Source organism: Prunus mume, linkage group LG5 (assembly GCF_029339155.1).
Source record: "Prunus mume cultivar Tortuosa linkage group LG5, ASM2933915v1, whole genome shotgun sequence".
Taxonomy (NCBI): domain Eukaryota; kingdom Viridiplantae; phylum Streptophyta; class Magnoliopsida; order Rosales; family Rosaceae; genus Prunus; species Prunus mume.
In genome coordinates this window covers 19,795,168-19,810,079 of record NC_142702.1, presented here as the reverse complement: position 1 = coordinate 19,810,079, position 14,912 = coordinate 19,795,168, and the positions used below count along the sequence as shown (strand labels likewise).

General features: G+C 35.4%; 2 protein-coding genes across 3 annotated transcripts; both read left to right on the top strand.

Annotated features, from left to right (window-relative positions):
- Positions 1 to 4,663: 4,663 nt before the first annotated feature.
- On the top strand, positions 4,664 to 7,274 carry SAP18 (SIN3 associated polypeptide P18). Its single transcript, XM_008234608.3, has 6 exons — positions 4,664 to 4,860; positions 4,955 to 4,987; positions 5,853 to 5,963; positions 6,175 to 6,270; positions 6,886 to 6,957; positions 7,038 to 7,274. The coding sequence occupies exons 1-6, from the start codon at positions 4,759 to 4,761 to the stop codon at positions 7,068 to 7,070; spliced, it is 447 nt and encodes a 148-aa protein (XP_008232830.2). The 5' UTR covers positions 4,664 to 4,758; the 3' UTR covers positions 7,071 to 7,274.
- Positions 7,275 to 8,248: 974 nt separating this feature from the next.
- GAUT1 (galacturonosyltransferase 1) lies at positions 8,249 to 14,672 on the top strand. Of its 2 annotated transcripts, none has more exons than XM_008234607.3 (11): positions 8,249 to 8,522; positions 8,606 to 8,760; positions 10,873 to 10,907; positions 11,022 to 11,081; positions 11,201 to 11,323; positions 11,456 to 11,519; positions 11,600 to 11,643; positions 11,876 to 12,210; positions 12,331 to 12,688; positions 13,231 to 13,818; positions 13,974 to 14,672. In XM_008234607.3, the coding sequence occupies exons 2-11, from the start codon at positions 8,619 to 8,621 to the stop codon at positions 14,247 to 14,249; spliced, it is 2,025 nt and encodes a 674-aa protein (XP_008232829.2). In that variant the 5' UTR covers positions 8,249 to 8,522; positions 8,606 to 8,618; the 3' UTR covers positions 14,250 to 14,672. The 2 variants fall into 2 exon arrangements, with proteins under 2 accessions (XP_008232829.2, XP_008232828.2); XM_008234606.3 differs by having other exon boundaries at positions 8,250 to 8,522; positions 11,456 to 11,522.
- The last annotated feature ends 240 nt before the right edge of the window (positions 14,673 to 14,912 follow it).

Sequence of the window (14,912 nt, the reverse complement as noted above, 5' to 3'; positions counted from 1 at the left end):
ATATAATTTTTTTTTTACTAAAGCTTAAAAACTCATTTTAATAATATAAATAAGATTAAATTTTGTAAGGACTTTTTCTATTAAGAGTGCGAAAATATATCAAACTCACAGACTACATAGATACTAGATACTCGAATCCATGATAATTTATCCTTTGGAATAAAAAGAGTTTACATCTATCGTGAAGGTGACTTGAATATTTTTAAGTGAAATAAATTTTGTTGGGCAAATTTCAAAAACTGCCCTACATTTATTGGGTAAATTCCATGAATGTGTATGATTGGCCATTTCTATATGATGGGGACTTGAATTTCTACATGCAGCCCTAAATCTAAAAAAATTGGTTGCCTTTCTCTCTTCTTTGTGAAATACATTCATGGAATTCTTGGGTTGCTGAGCTGTCAGCATCACAGTCCACTAATGCCAATGGTCTTAGAGGAGCAATAATAGAAATGGTTGTAGTTGGGTATTTAAATTATTGAGACCTGCAAAATTTGATTCTATATTTGTAGTAGGGTTAAAAGGTCCTTTTCATTTAGCATGTGAAGTTTGAATTTGATGTATTTGAACAAAATAATGAAATATTATGCCTTTTATTTCTAGTACACATGCACTTGTATTGGATGCAAGTATGAGATGAGTGGCAAAATTAGGGATTACCCAGGAACTCAAAATGGATTCTTCATGATGAGAAACATAAAACCAAGCATAATTAGAAACTTTATATATAAAGACGAATTAAGACGCGTATATGGTTGAAAGGGGAAGACAACAAGAAACTCATGATTAATCTGATAGGGAACTTTCCACCAAACCAAACAGTATTTTGTACTTGTTTGTTAATACATGTGATTCCGTATATATACGTGTCAGATTATGATTTGTTCGATGTCAATTGTGTATTTAGCAATAGAATACTTGTAGTTATTCATTGATCATGCTTTTTTTTGGTCAAGCATTGATCATGCTTTGTTTTGTACAATTAGAGATAACTAATTGGTACCTCACTTTCAAGTAAGTTACTTTGTGTTCGGAAAGTAAGAACAATGAGTAGGGTTATGCACTTTCTGAACAGTTAAATCAACGTTGATATGTCATACTTACTTGGTCGTACGGTATAATTTCCAGTTAAAGTGAATTCTGAATTAAAAGTTATACGAATTAACCATTTAAAATATAACATATTTGCAAGTTGTTTGTAATTCAAGTGGTTAAGAACATTATTCTCGATTCCACTTTTCTTTCAATATCGCTTGTATATTAAAAAAATTAAAATTAAAAATCATATTTGAATGTATGGTATGGTAGTATTTTCGATTAAGTGAATCCTGAAGTAGAAGTTATTAGCTTTCACCCAAAAAAAAAAAGAAGCAGAAGTTATTAGATACATTCATTTGTGGTTAAATGGAGGGAGAAAAGGGTAAAAGAAATGAAATTGCTAAAGGCCATAATAGAAGGTACGGCCTGATTATGATGGCCTTTCTTTTCAGTCTCCACTTTCCAGCATGCCCGCTGTTCACTGTCATCTCCAGTTGAATTTGGGCACAAAAATTTTGGGTATATTTTTCAACCATTTATTTTTTTACTGACCCATTTACCCAATTGATAAATCATAAATTGGATTTACTTTCATGGTAGATTCTGTTGCAGGCAAGACTACCTTTTCCACAATGGACTCTTTCATCTATATATTTCTCTGACTCAAGTGTGAGAGATTGATTTCCTTTGTTTCTTTATTGATTTTTTTTTTTTAATCACTAATCAAACGTGTTATAGAGAGCTGTTTTACGGGTAGGCGCTGAACGAATTGCTAATCTTTGATACATGTGATGCTCTTAATGCATTAATGATCTTGATTCGTCCATGCGTGTTCGAGCAACTAACCTTAATTAGCATTCTTCCCTTATGCAAACAAGTAATGATTTATGGAATTTAAACTTTAGAGTTGATTATCCGGGTCGATTACAAACTTACCACAACTATATGTAATATTACCATTATGGAAACAATAATTTCAGTTTAGCAATAACATAATTTTCAATTTTGAAGAATTAATTCCAATGTGTTTGGTATCCGGGAAAGTAAAAGAATATATTTCGTGGATAATGGGCTGTATTGTTGAGAAGGGTATAAAGCTAGCAATTTTTCTTTCCAAAATCACAGTGGACAGAAGGTAATAATTCCAGTGGCTAGATTCACACTAAATGAAAGAAGTGAAACCAGACTGGTTAGGAGAACTTAGTCATATGCTCTGCATCGAGTACTGGAAGACTTTTTTAGTATTGAGCCATTGTTTTGGTCAAGAAACGCAACACCCATTAATGTAGTGTAGGTACCATTATTTTGGACTAAGGTGACAAACAATAAAAGAACCTTCAACATCATGTACCATTTGAATATTTATGTGTGAAAAATGCTGTTCACATGTGATCTTCGGTGTGTAGGGATGACAAAAATCACCGTCGGACTGGGTCGCCTCTCCCCTAATATGAGAAGATTTCATATGTTTGATCACGCTTGAACAACCCTTATATTATGTTTTTGTACATATCAAAATTTTGGTGGTCAATAATTTAAAGGTTGACCACTTGACGAGTCAAAGCTAATTTATCCAAGTCATGAGTTCCACCCAAAATATATGTGGCACGTGATTCACCAAAACAAAATGGACATTAAAGATGAAATATATATTATGACATGAAATCATGAATATAACTCATAACATTGCAATCTTTAACATCAATGGATCTCTCTCATATTCAGAAGTCAGCAATAATGCTTGGCCAAGTTTGTTTCCAAGTCATCACCACCATTTTTCTTGGCAAAAATGAAAACTCAATGTAACCATTTATGTGTTAACTAAGATTAACAATCTTAAGATACATATATACGTACGTTTGCTCCAACTTTGCCAAATAAGAAAGAAAAGGAAAACGTCACCTAGAGGCAATTGCCACACAATCAAAAGTTCTTCCCTTTTGACAAATTTTCTTTATGGGGTGTCACAAGATTGGACAAAGTAAAGCCAATAATTCAACACAATTGGTATGAAAGATGTGTAAATACTGCTCTTTTTCATATCCCTATAGAAAGAGAAACACTCGCATGAACTGAGGATAACAGTATTTTGCTATTCCCAACCAATTATGGTATGTCACGCGTGATAATTTTTCCACATGACAGACTGTGATTGACTGAAGATAGCAAAACAATACTACTCCTGTTCCATTGCCATAGAAACCTCTCAAACAAACATCACCAATTTTTACCACAAAGTTACCACAAAGAGTGTGCAAATAGGAAAAGGGTTGAAAAGAAAAACAAAATAAAATAAAAATAGTCACATAGCATTTGTTAAAGTGGCACATAAATATGCCAAAGTGGGGCCCAACATTTTAAACAGGACCCCATCCTTTGGTATAATATTCCAAGAAAGTACTGGTAGGGGTGTGGTTAGGGCTTGCCATTTTAGGAAAGCTTTGATAGCTGTGGGCTGTGCTCTTCAATGCACATTTCCCATTCCTGCTCTACAAACCACCAACTGAGCTTTCAAGCCCCTATCACCAAGTGTCCTGTCTTTGTTTCCTTGTAATCCATAGGGATCAAAGAGTACATAGGTGAAATTGGGACTTTCTTGGAATTATATTTTGTCTCTTTTTCCCAAAATTAATTTCACTTGTAGCACCATCTTTGCCAGCCTAGTAGGTTGGAATTTAAAGAAAGCTTTAGTTAAGGCATTGCAGCTCATGTGGTGATGGCCCTGATGATGGGTACATACATGCATATATGGTTTTGAAACTTGATGGCTGGGTTGTCCTGTAAAGTTGGGTGGAGTTTTGGACTTGGAGAAGGATGTGGAGAAACAATTCAACAGGAGAAAGAACAATGTGTCATTGTCTTGATATCAATTAGTCACAAATAAGAAAACCCTTAAAATGAATTGCACTAAAACTCATATTTGACATATGTTTTCAATTGCCCAGGCTCAATTGACTGGTTGGGTGTAAGAACTAAGAGGCATTATACCTCTCTTAGTGACTTTCATTCTTTTCATTGGGTTTTTCTCAGGTGCAATGTTGCACTTTCACATTGTCTAACTAGTACATTATTTTCTTAATGTGGTAGTTTGAGTCGTCAGACTAATATTGTATCTCTCTAAGCATAAACACCACCGCTCAAAGCGCACACACTATCATTGTTCACCAAAGAAAACCAAATTTTTAGTAGAACAAAAAAAGTAATGTTTTTTGTTGTTGCCAAAGTTAGGGGGGAGTAGGGTTTTCTCACACAGACACTGCTAAAGTGTCATAGGATTCGAACTTAAAACCATAGTATGCAAGTTAAGGCCTTTTTTCACTATGCTAGACCCCGTTGATAAAAAAAAAAGTAATGTTAAGTGGAATCAAATATATAGGACTACTTTTCTCAAACCAGAAAGATAAAAATGAATATAAAAAAATCAAGAGTATCAAACTTTTTAAATTTTTTTAAATTTTTAAAAAAACCAGGAAATTCAAAGCTAAATTGGGATTTGGCCCACAATGGATCCTTCTCAATTAGGCTCTCTTGGCCCAAGTATACCCAACTCATTGTTATTGGAAGGCTTAGAATATTTTTTACAACCCAGACTCACAGTCCATAACCATTCTCAGCCTAGAAACAGAGAAACAAAATTTAAAACAAACAAGACAAAAGCTCAGAAGGAATAACAGAAGCAGAAGAAGGTTGGAGAAAGAAGAATCGAGAGAGTTGGTAGGGATGGCTGGAGTAGCCCAAGCTCCGAAGAGAGCACTAGCCCCACAGGGAAGAGGTCCTCGCTCTCCTCCTCGCCCTCGCTTTGCCCCAGTCGATCGCGAAAAGGTTCCCTTTTTGTTTTTTTAACTTTTCTTTTATAAAAATTTATTTTTTTGTTACATTGATGGGTTTTCTTTTTTGGGTTCTCATTGGATTGCAGACTTGTCCCCTGTTGCTTCGAGTTTTCACTAAGGTATGTTACCCATGCTCATATATGAACTGGGTTTGTGTGGTTGGGCTGTCATTCGATTTATGTTGCTCATAAGTTTCAGTTTTAAATTTTTTCAAGAAACCCTTCTTCATGATACATGAGAATTATGGTTTCAGAAGTGAGAAAAATATAAAGGCTTTAAAACAAGTTCGAAAAACAAAACCATTATACAGGGCACTTGCTTTCAATAATTTTGTAGCATGATCAATTCTATTTAGAGAATACTTTTAGAAGGGGAAAATTATTGTTATATGATGGGTTTTCAAATTTTTGGAGAAGCCTTGCTGGGACTCAGAAGGGAAGTTTCTCTCTGTCCATCTACATGGGCAATGTTGGGCATTAGGTTATTATGTGGTATACTTCCCTCGGTTTTCTGTGCAGCAGCAAAAAAGGAATTTTTTTGCCAATGTTGTGTCTCATGTGTACACTTTCATTGAATGGTTTTATAGAGTTTCACTAAGTTCTCTCAATAAAGCTTGGTCTTTGTCTTTTACAAGTGATTGTGGATATTCTATGTTGTTTGTGTTATCTTGTTTGTACTTTCTTCCTGTATGTATATCATAATTTTTCCAGTTCTCAATTGCCGCTACCAAGGCAGTGTCATTTTGAAACTTAGGTGGGACATAGATGTCAAGAAATTTGTATGACCTGAAAAAAACAACATGTCGAGACTGGTTTATTGTTGTTTTAAACTTTAGAGAAAACATGTAAGCTGACTGACCATAGTACATATGGTGGGCTGTCTCTGCTTATTGAAGATCTAATAGTTCTTATTTTTCTGGACAAAAAGTCATATGTGGAAGTTGTTCTCATTGTTATGATTTTACTTCTTGGCTTTTTTTTGTAGGTTGGAAGTCATCATACCAATGAGGATTTTGCAGTGAGGGGAAAGGAGCCTAAGGATGAAGTTCAAATTTATACATGGAAAGATGCTAATCTTCGCGAGTTAACTGATCTGGTTGAAACTCTCTCTCTCTCTCTTCCATGTGTGGTGTATATCATATATGTCATTGTGTGGATGCACATACTTACGTATCTGCATTTGTACACATGTATAATATTCATGTTTCTTTTCATAGCATAGCCATATGTATGTATGAAGATAGTTATTCATAGAAACTATTCTTTATTTTCACCATTTGGGTCTTGTAATTGGTTGTGTATTTCAGGTCAAAGAGGTTGCTCCTGCAGCTAGAAGGAGAAATGCAAAACTGTCCTTTGCTATTGTATATCCAGATAGGCATGGTCATTTTGTGGTCAAAGAGGTTACTCTCTCTCTCTCTCTCTCAGCATACATATCTTGAAACCACATGTAGTTAATGCTAAATTATTTTCATCTCTCAACTTCCCATGTTTATGCATGCAAGGGTTATGCTTAATATCCTGACTCTTCAGAATTCTGCAAATACTGCATTGGTTTTGTAATTTCTGTTTGATCTTTGTGTGGCTTGTTTGCCAATATTTTTATTTATTATTATTATTATCTATATATCTTCAATTTCTACAAATTCCTTTATCAATAGCGCAAGAATCAAAAAGGGAAAGGAAAAAAAAACTGCGCAGATGAAATTTTTAGTTGAATTTATTGGTTAGTTTAGTAAGTTTGATGTTTTCAGTGTAAAAGTTGATTGTATTGTGATTTAGATTTAGGTGCTATTAGTGATATGCCTATCATAAAAAGAGAAAAGTTTCTTTATGATATGCCAATCTGAATTCAAACCTGACAGCAGGTTGTGCCATGTGTGGGTTGACAGCTTGAATTAAAAGTTAGTCATCACAACTAATATTTACAGTTAACGTAACTGCACATATTTCTTGTGGGTTGATAAGCAAATTAGATATGTGACTAGATTCTGACTTCTGAGTGTTGCATCATGAAGGTGGGGAGGACGCTTTCTTATGGAAATGGAAGATTAGACGATGCCAAAGTTTTGGCTGAACTTGGCTTTGCGGTAAAGATGTTATTTTTCATGCCGTATATTATATAACTGACTGACATCCCCCGTTTCTGACTTATGCCTCTGATATGCAGATTGGAGATTACTTGGATGTGGCGATTATGTAGAGAAGCGGAGGCAATCGTTCTACGATAGGACCATGCCTCTATCATCAAGCTCAGGCCATGAAGATGCCATGGTAGCTTGAATTTGTTTATATTTTTATTGCTTTTTCGGATATTTATCCGCTTAGGTAATTTTATGTAAGAACTTTTTGCTTGATGTAAAGGGATATGAGATGACCATAGAAACATTCCACCTTATTTGTGTCAGCACTACATCTGAAATTTCAGTATAATATATAGGATGGAAATTAAGAGTAAGGTAGTGTTTGGAAAGAACACTGGTATGGGTGCAACCAAAATAAGAATCAAATAACGCGAGGGTTTGGGAGTAAAATAGAAAGAGTTGAAATTGTTAATGTAATTGATTATTTCCATATTTTGGTGAAATATTTAAAAAAAAACGCTAAAATGTTATATTTTGGAGCAAAAACCACATCATCTGTAATATTCACCGGGTGCCTGGGTTTCAAACCTCTTTCTGTATAGATAAAGATGGAAGAGCTCAACTAATTTACCCATACACACTAACAAATATAATTTTCAACATAAACATAAGATTAGGTTAGCTATTTAATTATTCACACATTTTGTTTCAGTTTTATCGTAAGAATCATATTTCTTTGCATATTTTAGATGATCAAACATTTTCCAATTATATATATATTTTTTACATGAATGACCGTGGAAGAAAAACATCAAATATAGACGGTTATGATTGTTGAACTATATTGTGAAAATATAGATGGTTCTGAGAAGTTAAGTAAATCGTGAAGTGGTACTCAATACCAATTTAACATGGTGCGTGCACAATGTAAGCTTTAAATAGTGATTTTTGCAAAGGACTCACTAGTGTAATGGTTTGGAGTATTTATTCCCACATGAAAGGTCTTTGGTTCGAGTCTTAGCATCCGTACAGTATGTGTGAGTTTAGTATACTATCATTCCTCTTAAAAGGAAATGTTATAAATAAATAAATAAAACAGTGATTTATTTCCCTTGATTTTTCTTTGGCAACTTGTAAAATGTGTTGAATAAAAGCGCCACAATAACAGGGTCTTTGATTTTTGGCGTGTTATTTTTTTGTTGTTGCCACAATGACAGCTATAGTGAAAGCGATTGCCGACGTAGTTTTTCTTTTTTGGGTTGCCGACGTAGTTAAATCCGTTATCATAGGAAAAACACTATGAATTATTTTATTAATCAAATTCTGTGTTGGTCTGTTGTGTAATTGGGCCACAGAAAAGAAAGAGACGCGAGAAGGAAAGCAAAACACTCCCAAACCAAAATTATATAAAACACAAAACAAAATCGCCGTGGAATTTTGCTTGAAATCACACTCCTCAAAGACCTCACTCTCTTCTTCTTCACTTTTTCCCTTCCATGGATTCTGAGTCTCTGGCTCGCATTAGGCTTTCTTAGCCACACTGTTCACTTCAAATTCCTCAAGATCCTTCTGTAATTTCTTCTCTCTCTCTCTCTCTCTCTCTCTCTCTGGCTGATTCTCTGACTTCTTTTTTTGTCTTGATTTTTAACTCTAGGTATTGATTGGCAATGGCGTTGAAGCGCGGGCTGTCGAGTGCGGGCGTCCAGAGAAACCGAGCCTCCGGATCTCGATTCCCTGTTGCGATTCTTATTTTCTTTTCACTTCTCGTTCCGTTGATTTTCTTCGTCGGCCGTGGCCTCCACATATCTGGTCTGTGCTCAATTCTTTTAATTTCTTTTTTTAATTTTTTTTATTTATGTTGAGAAATGTGTATATATGTCTATATGTACGTAGCCGTTTGTGTGAAATTTAAATTTAGGTTTGCACTAGATCTCAATTAGGTTCCTTTTCTGCTTCGCATTAAGGAGAATTACCTTTTTTTATTGCAATTGCTGTTTTCTTTGCTTCAGAATATCAGAAAACGGTTAAAGTCAATGCCTTATTGATACAATTACTGCTTTGATAACCATGAATGTTAGTTTTTCAAGTGTTAGCAATATGATGCTAGTGTATTTGGAAGCCTGAAGAATGCTCTACATTTGTTTCAGACTTTGCAATTGTCTTTGTTTCTGAATCAAATGACTCTGATTGTTCCTTACGTGATTAAAATGGAGAAATTACCTTTGTCTTGGTACATCAGTGGGCAAATTATAAGTGGATTTTGATGATAAATTTAAATTTTTCAGCGCGCTTATCCATTTGATGAGGATTTACCTTTTTTTTATCCAACAGCTGTGATGTATGTGGGTTATGTAGTCAGTCATTCACATCTTGTAGGTAGATTATATTTGAGCTTAACTGCGCACCACTTGGGCATTTCCTGGTTTGTGTTTTTTTTGAGAGCTGGCTAGGAAATACGACTGGAGTAGATTAGTATTTATAAAATGAAGCAGTAGTTGTGGACCAATCTAGCCTATTATTCAAAGCATTTCCAGGTTTAAAGTAGTTGTTTGTTCTTCTTGATGTTGACATATAGAATCAAATTGTATTTATGGGTATATTATGTGATAAAGAAGATTAGAACTGAGGGGTGAAGACTGTTTTCAGTTCAGTAGGTGGTAACTTCTATTTTCAGTCTCCTTTTGGACATGTACATATTCTGAACCACATAACTCACTAGGCTTGTACAATATGAGTTTATGCGTTAAATTCATATATTTAATTTCTTCACATAACTCACTGTCCCGCATCTCTCCTGTTTTACTTTGATTCTGTGGACTAATATGCTTTACCTTTACCTTTACAAGAGGTTGTTGTAGTTGGGTCACATACTTGTATATGTGGTTAAAGAATGCTCAATATTCTGATGCTAAGTTACTGGGAAAAACCTGTTCCCAACTCCATTTTGTGTTAGACTGGTTTATTCTTAGATATTGGGGAAAAAATTATAGCACTTTGAGAGTTACTTCTTGCTAATGTTACATGTATAGAAAGGAAAAAAGTGAACATGCAGCCTATTGTACAAGAATATTTATTTTTACTATAATGTAGACAAGAATATACAACAAAAATTCTTTTGGCTCGTATGGTTCACTTTATGCAATACTTTTTTTGTTTTTTTCTTTCCAAGACTACGTCTTGATGAATAAGTTCAGTTAGTTTTGTTGAAGTGATAAAATGGAAGAAGTGTCATGGATTCTCTGTCTTTTGGAGGTATTGTTCATTGCATATGTTGGTCGCAGGAGTGCACTTCCTACCCTCTTGATCATGACTCACAAGAAGTCAGAGAGGATGCAAATCGGGAAAGTTACTTGTGAATCTTATAAAGCTATTCGAGTGTCTAAAAACAGAGATTTATGCCCCTTTCTGTCACAATACTCACAACACACGTTGTGCCCATGTTTTGAGTTTGCTCCTTTGTCTTTGGCTCAGATGTATTAATGTTGTAAATTTAATTCTTCAATCTTTTGATATGAAGTTTCTTTGATAAGAAACATTATTTCATTAAGAAAGAACTGAACGATACAAAGCACTAATTGTCCACTGGTCTAGCTAGAGGATGCTTGCTAAATAATTCAACAAAGACTGCAAAACATAGCTAAGCAGCAAATATATGAAGTTGTTTACCAGTTTTTGCACAATTGTTTTATGCTTGGCCAATTATTGGTCAACCTTATAATCCGTGAAGAATCCTATTGAAAAAATGCCTGTTTATATCTTGTTTACATGTACACCTGGGCCAACTCCTGTTGGAATCTTGAAAAATTTTGTAACATCAAACCCAAACAGAATAATGTTTTTTTTCTTCCCCGATGGATCGTTTAGCATAGTTGACTCGTCTTTTATCAGTTTTACTTTAATTGATTGTTGCTATTTGTGCAGATCAAAATGACATTTTATCCAGTCCTGGTGCAAAGGTATTGCTTCATGCTTCCATCAATTTCTGTCTCAAATCTTATGTAGTGTATAACTACTTCTAGCAGAACCAATAAAAAAATTGTGAACAAGAAACAATTAATTGACTGGTGCAGAATGTGGATTGGAGAGAAAGGCTGGCGCTGCAACATGTCAAATCTCTTTTCTCAAAAGAGGCAAGTTCAACTTGATTGAATCAATGAGTTATCTACATGTCGTTCATATAAGTGCTGGCAATTTTTATATTTTGTTGAGTTTTCTTTCTAACCAGTACACTGATTGGATCAACATTTAGGTCATTGATGTAATTGCAGCCAACACAAATGACATGGGGCCTTTGAGCCTTGATATCTTCAGAAAAAACAATTTGTCAGCTTCATGGAAAGTCATTGGGGAAAAGACTTCAATTACAGATAAGGTTAGTATGTCTGTCATGTTTCTTCTTTATTTTTTAACTATCCCTGATAAATCTTGTGTGCTACTTCTGCAAAAATTTCATCCGTTTGTTGCTTGCTGCTGATTGTTTGCGTTTTGGATTGTCTGTATATAGATAAATTTTACAGCTGTAGATGCTAGACAAGAGACACCTAAGGTTAAAGTGGATGTATCTTCAGGTGGTAATATCTTTACAACATTACTTTCTGTTGTCCGTAAAACATTTCTGCGTTCTTTTTGATTTTATTATGATTTGCAGGTGATCATGCTCAACTTGTTGATCCTGCAAAACTAGCCCGACGGGTAATTATCATACTCCAGTGTGCTCTATGTTTTGCTTGTTATATGTTTCTTTTTTTTGTCAAAGCTTGTTATATGGTTCTTGCTTGCTTGAAATTGTCTAATCCATGTTTGCAAACTCAGAATGGAAATGAAATAAACTCTAATTAAACCAAGGTTATGTTTACTTGGGTATGCTCCTGTTTATTATTTTTTCTAAAGGTTCTAATATGTGCTTTTATAAGCACTTCTGCAGCAATTAAGAGAGAAGAGACGCGAAAAGCGTGCAAATGAGTTGGTACAACGAGATGATGAATCAATTGTAAAGCTTGAAAATGCAGCCATTGAGCGCTCCAAATCAGTTGACTCTTCAGTTCTGGGAAAATACAGCATTTGGAGGAAAGAAAATGAGAATGAGAACTCTGATTCAACAGTGCGCTTGATCCGGGACCAAATCATAATGGCAAGGGTCTACTTAAGTATTGCAAAGATGAAGAACAAGCTTGATCTGTTCCAACAATTACAGACTCGACTCAAAGAATCTCAGCGTTCAGTGGGAGATGTAACTGCTGATGCAGATTTATCTCAAAGGTAGCATGATTGTGGGCATGTTATTTTCTTGAGTGTGTAATATAAATCTGCATCTCTTCCTTTTATCTGTGCTAATAATTATGACACTTCTTACTAAATCAACACCTGACTTGCTTGTAGTGCACCCGAGAAAATAAAAGCTATGGGCCAAGTTCTTTCAAAAGCGAGAGAGCAACTGTATGATTGCAACCTGGTCACTGGGAAGCTGAGAGCAATGCTTCAGACTGCAGATGAACAAGTACGGAGCTTGAAAAAGCAGAGCACATTTCTTAGTCAGTTAGCTGCCAAGACCATTCCAAATGGAATCCACTGCTTGTCTATGCGCCTAACCATAGATTATTACCTCCTTTCTCCTGAGAAGAGAAAATTCCCCAGAAGTGAGAACCTGGAAAATCCTAATCTTTATCATTATGCTCTCTTCTCAGACAACGTCTTGGCTGCATCGGTTGTCATCAACTCTACTGTCACAAATGCCAAGGTGAGCTGAACTGTCTTATTCTATACTGGTGTTTTAATTCTGCGTGTCTTTGTGTCTGTTTCCAAAAGAATTGGAAACCGTTCTTCTTAACTATGCTTGCTGTTTGCTATCACTATGATACTTTTGAGGAAGGTCAGAATCCAAGGCATCTCAACTTCTATGGGAGTTCTATTTCTGTTATATGAGGCCTGAAAATTATAGAATTCACCCCATTGTTCTTAAGAGACACATGCTAATTATCTATCCCAATAACCTATCTTTAAATATGCTAGGTGTGGAAGTCTAATGAGATGATTAAAAGATGTTTGATCATGAGTTGTGCATATATTTTCTAAATGGGCTGCCTCTTTAGTGTACCTTACCCTTGGGAAATTTGAAAAGTTGACTGGACTTTTATTATTATGCTGAGGCTCATAAGCTTGTGGTAGAGCCTTTTTCGACATGTTCGTCATCTGTAGTACTTGATAATGTTTATTACTGAACTCAGAAGCAGGTTTCTTGCTTTCTCATTTGACTTATTTATGCTTCTTGGGTGATTGCAGGATCCATCAAAACACGTATTCCATCTTGTTACTGATAAGCTTAACTTTGGAGCCATGAATATGTGGTTCCTATTGAATCCTCCTGGAAAAGCCACCATTCATGTTGAAAATGTTGATGAGTTTAAGTGGTTAAACTCATCCTACTGCCCAGTTCTGCGGCAGCTCGAGTCTGCTGCAATGAAAAACTATTACTTCAAGGCTGACCATCCTACCACTCTCTCATCTGGCGCTTCTAATCTGAAGTACAGGAACCCCAAGTATCTCTCGATGCTTAACCATTTGAGGTTCTATCTTCCACAGGTTTATCCCAAGTTGGATAAGATCCTGTTTCTTGATGATGATATTGTTGTTCAGAAAGACTTAACTGGATTGTGGGCTGTCGATCTTCATGGAAAAGTGAATGGTGCAGTAGAAACCTGTGGTGAGAGCTTCCACCGGTTTGACAAGTACCTAAACTTCTCAAATCCTCATATTGCAAGAAACTTTGATCCAAACGCATGTGGATGGGCTTATGGAATGAACATGTTTGATCTTATGGAGTGGAAAAAGAAAGATATTACTGGTATCTATCACAAGTGGCAGAACATGGTGAGAGTCTGGAATCTTGCACTTGGGGGTGAAATCAGCCACAAGACCATCACTCTTGGCAATTGCTTTTTTGTTTAAATAAATATTTTATTTATTTATTTACCCCTATGAAAATTGACCATCTGATATAATTCTTTTCCTTTTTTTGGTTTTAGAATGAAGACAGGACACTTTGGAAACTTGGAACATTACCTCCGGGGCTAATTACCTTTTATGGGCTCACACATCCACTACACAAGTCATGGCATGTACTTGGTTTAGGTTACAATCCAAGTCTTGATCGATCTGAGATTGATAACGCAGCTGTTGTACACTATAATGGCAACATGAAACCATGGCTGGAGTTGGCGATGACAAAGTATCGAGGATACTGGACCAAGTACATTAAGTATGATCATCCCTATATTCGCAGTTGCAAGATAAGTGAATGAACGTGATAACCGTAAATAGTGGAAACTCTCTCTCTGTCTCTTTCTCTTGTTCCTTGGTACCTTCATCTGACAAGTCACTTAGGTTATGTTTGGTTCATCGGGAGGAGGTATTCCCTTTTTTTTCTTTTACCATAATCCACATTGTTTATTCTTCTTTGTAATTCATTCAATTCCATTCCATCATTTCTCTCACCCATAGTAACAAGGTAACAACAAATTCCTTTGCCTTGATGACCTGTATAAACTCGATACCTTATTTTGTTTCAGAAGTAAGATGTTGGACATGATTAGGATTAAATGTCCAAGATTCTGTATTCTTTGAACAACATGCTGGCTTGGATAGTGCAACGTGTAAGGGACATGATATATGAATTGCTTGGATCATGAGCTTGTCATGTTTTTAATGATCTTTCAGTTGTTGAATGAGTGTTCTCTACTAGTGTGTCGTATGTAATACATGTGAGGTGAGAAATGAGTGCTCTGATCTGATGGCTGGCTATTCTTCTGCTTTACTTAACTGTTTCAACGTTTCAGAAATTGCCGACATGTAAACTTGTGGAGGCAAATTGGTTGAAAATGGTACTTCTATTGGCAATTTTCTTTGCATCCTTCCTTAGCAATGAGTGGTTGGTCTTCTAATGTGCATTGCGCTTGATAAGAACA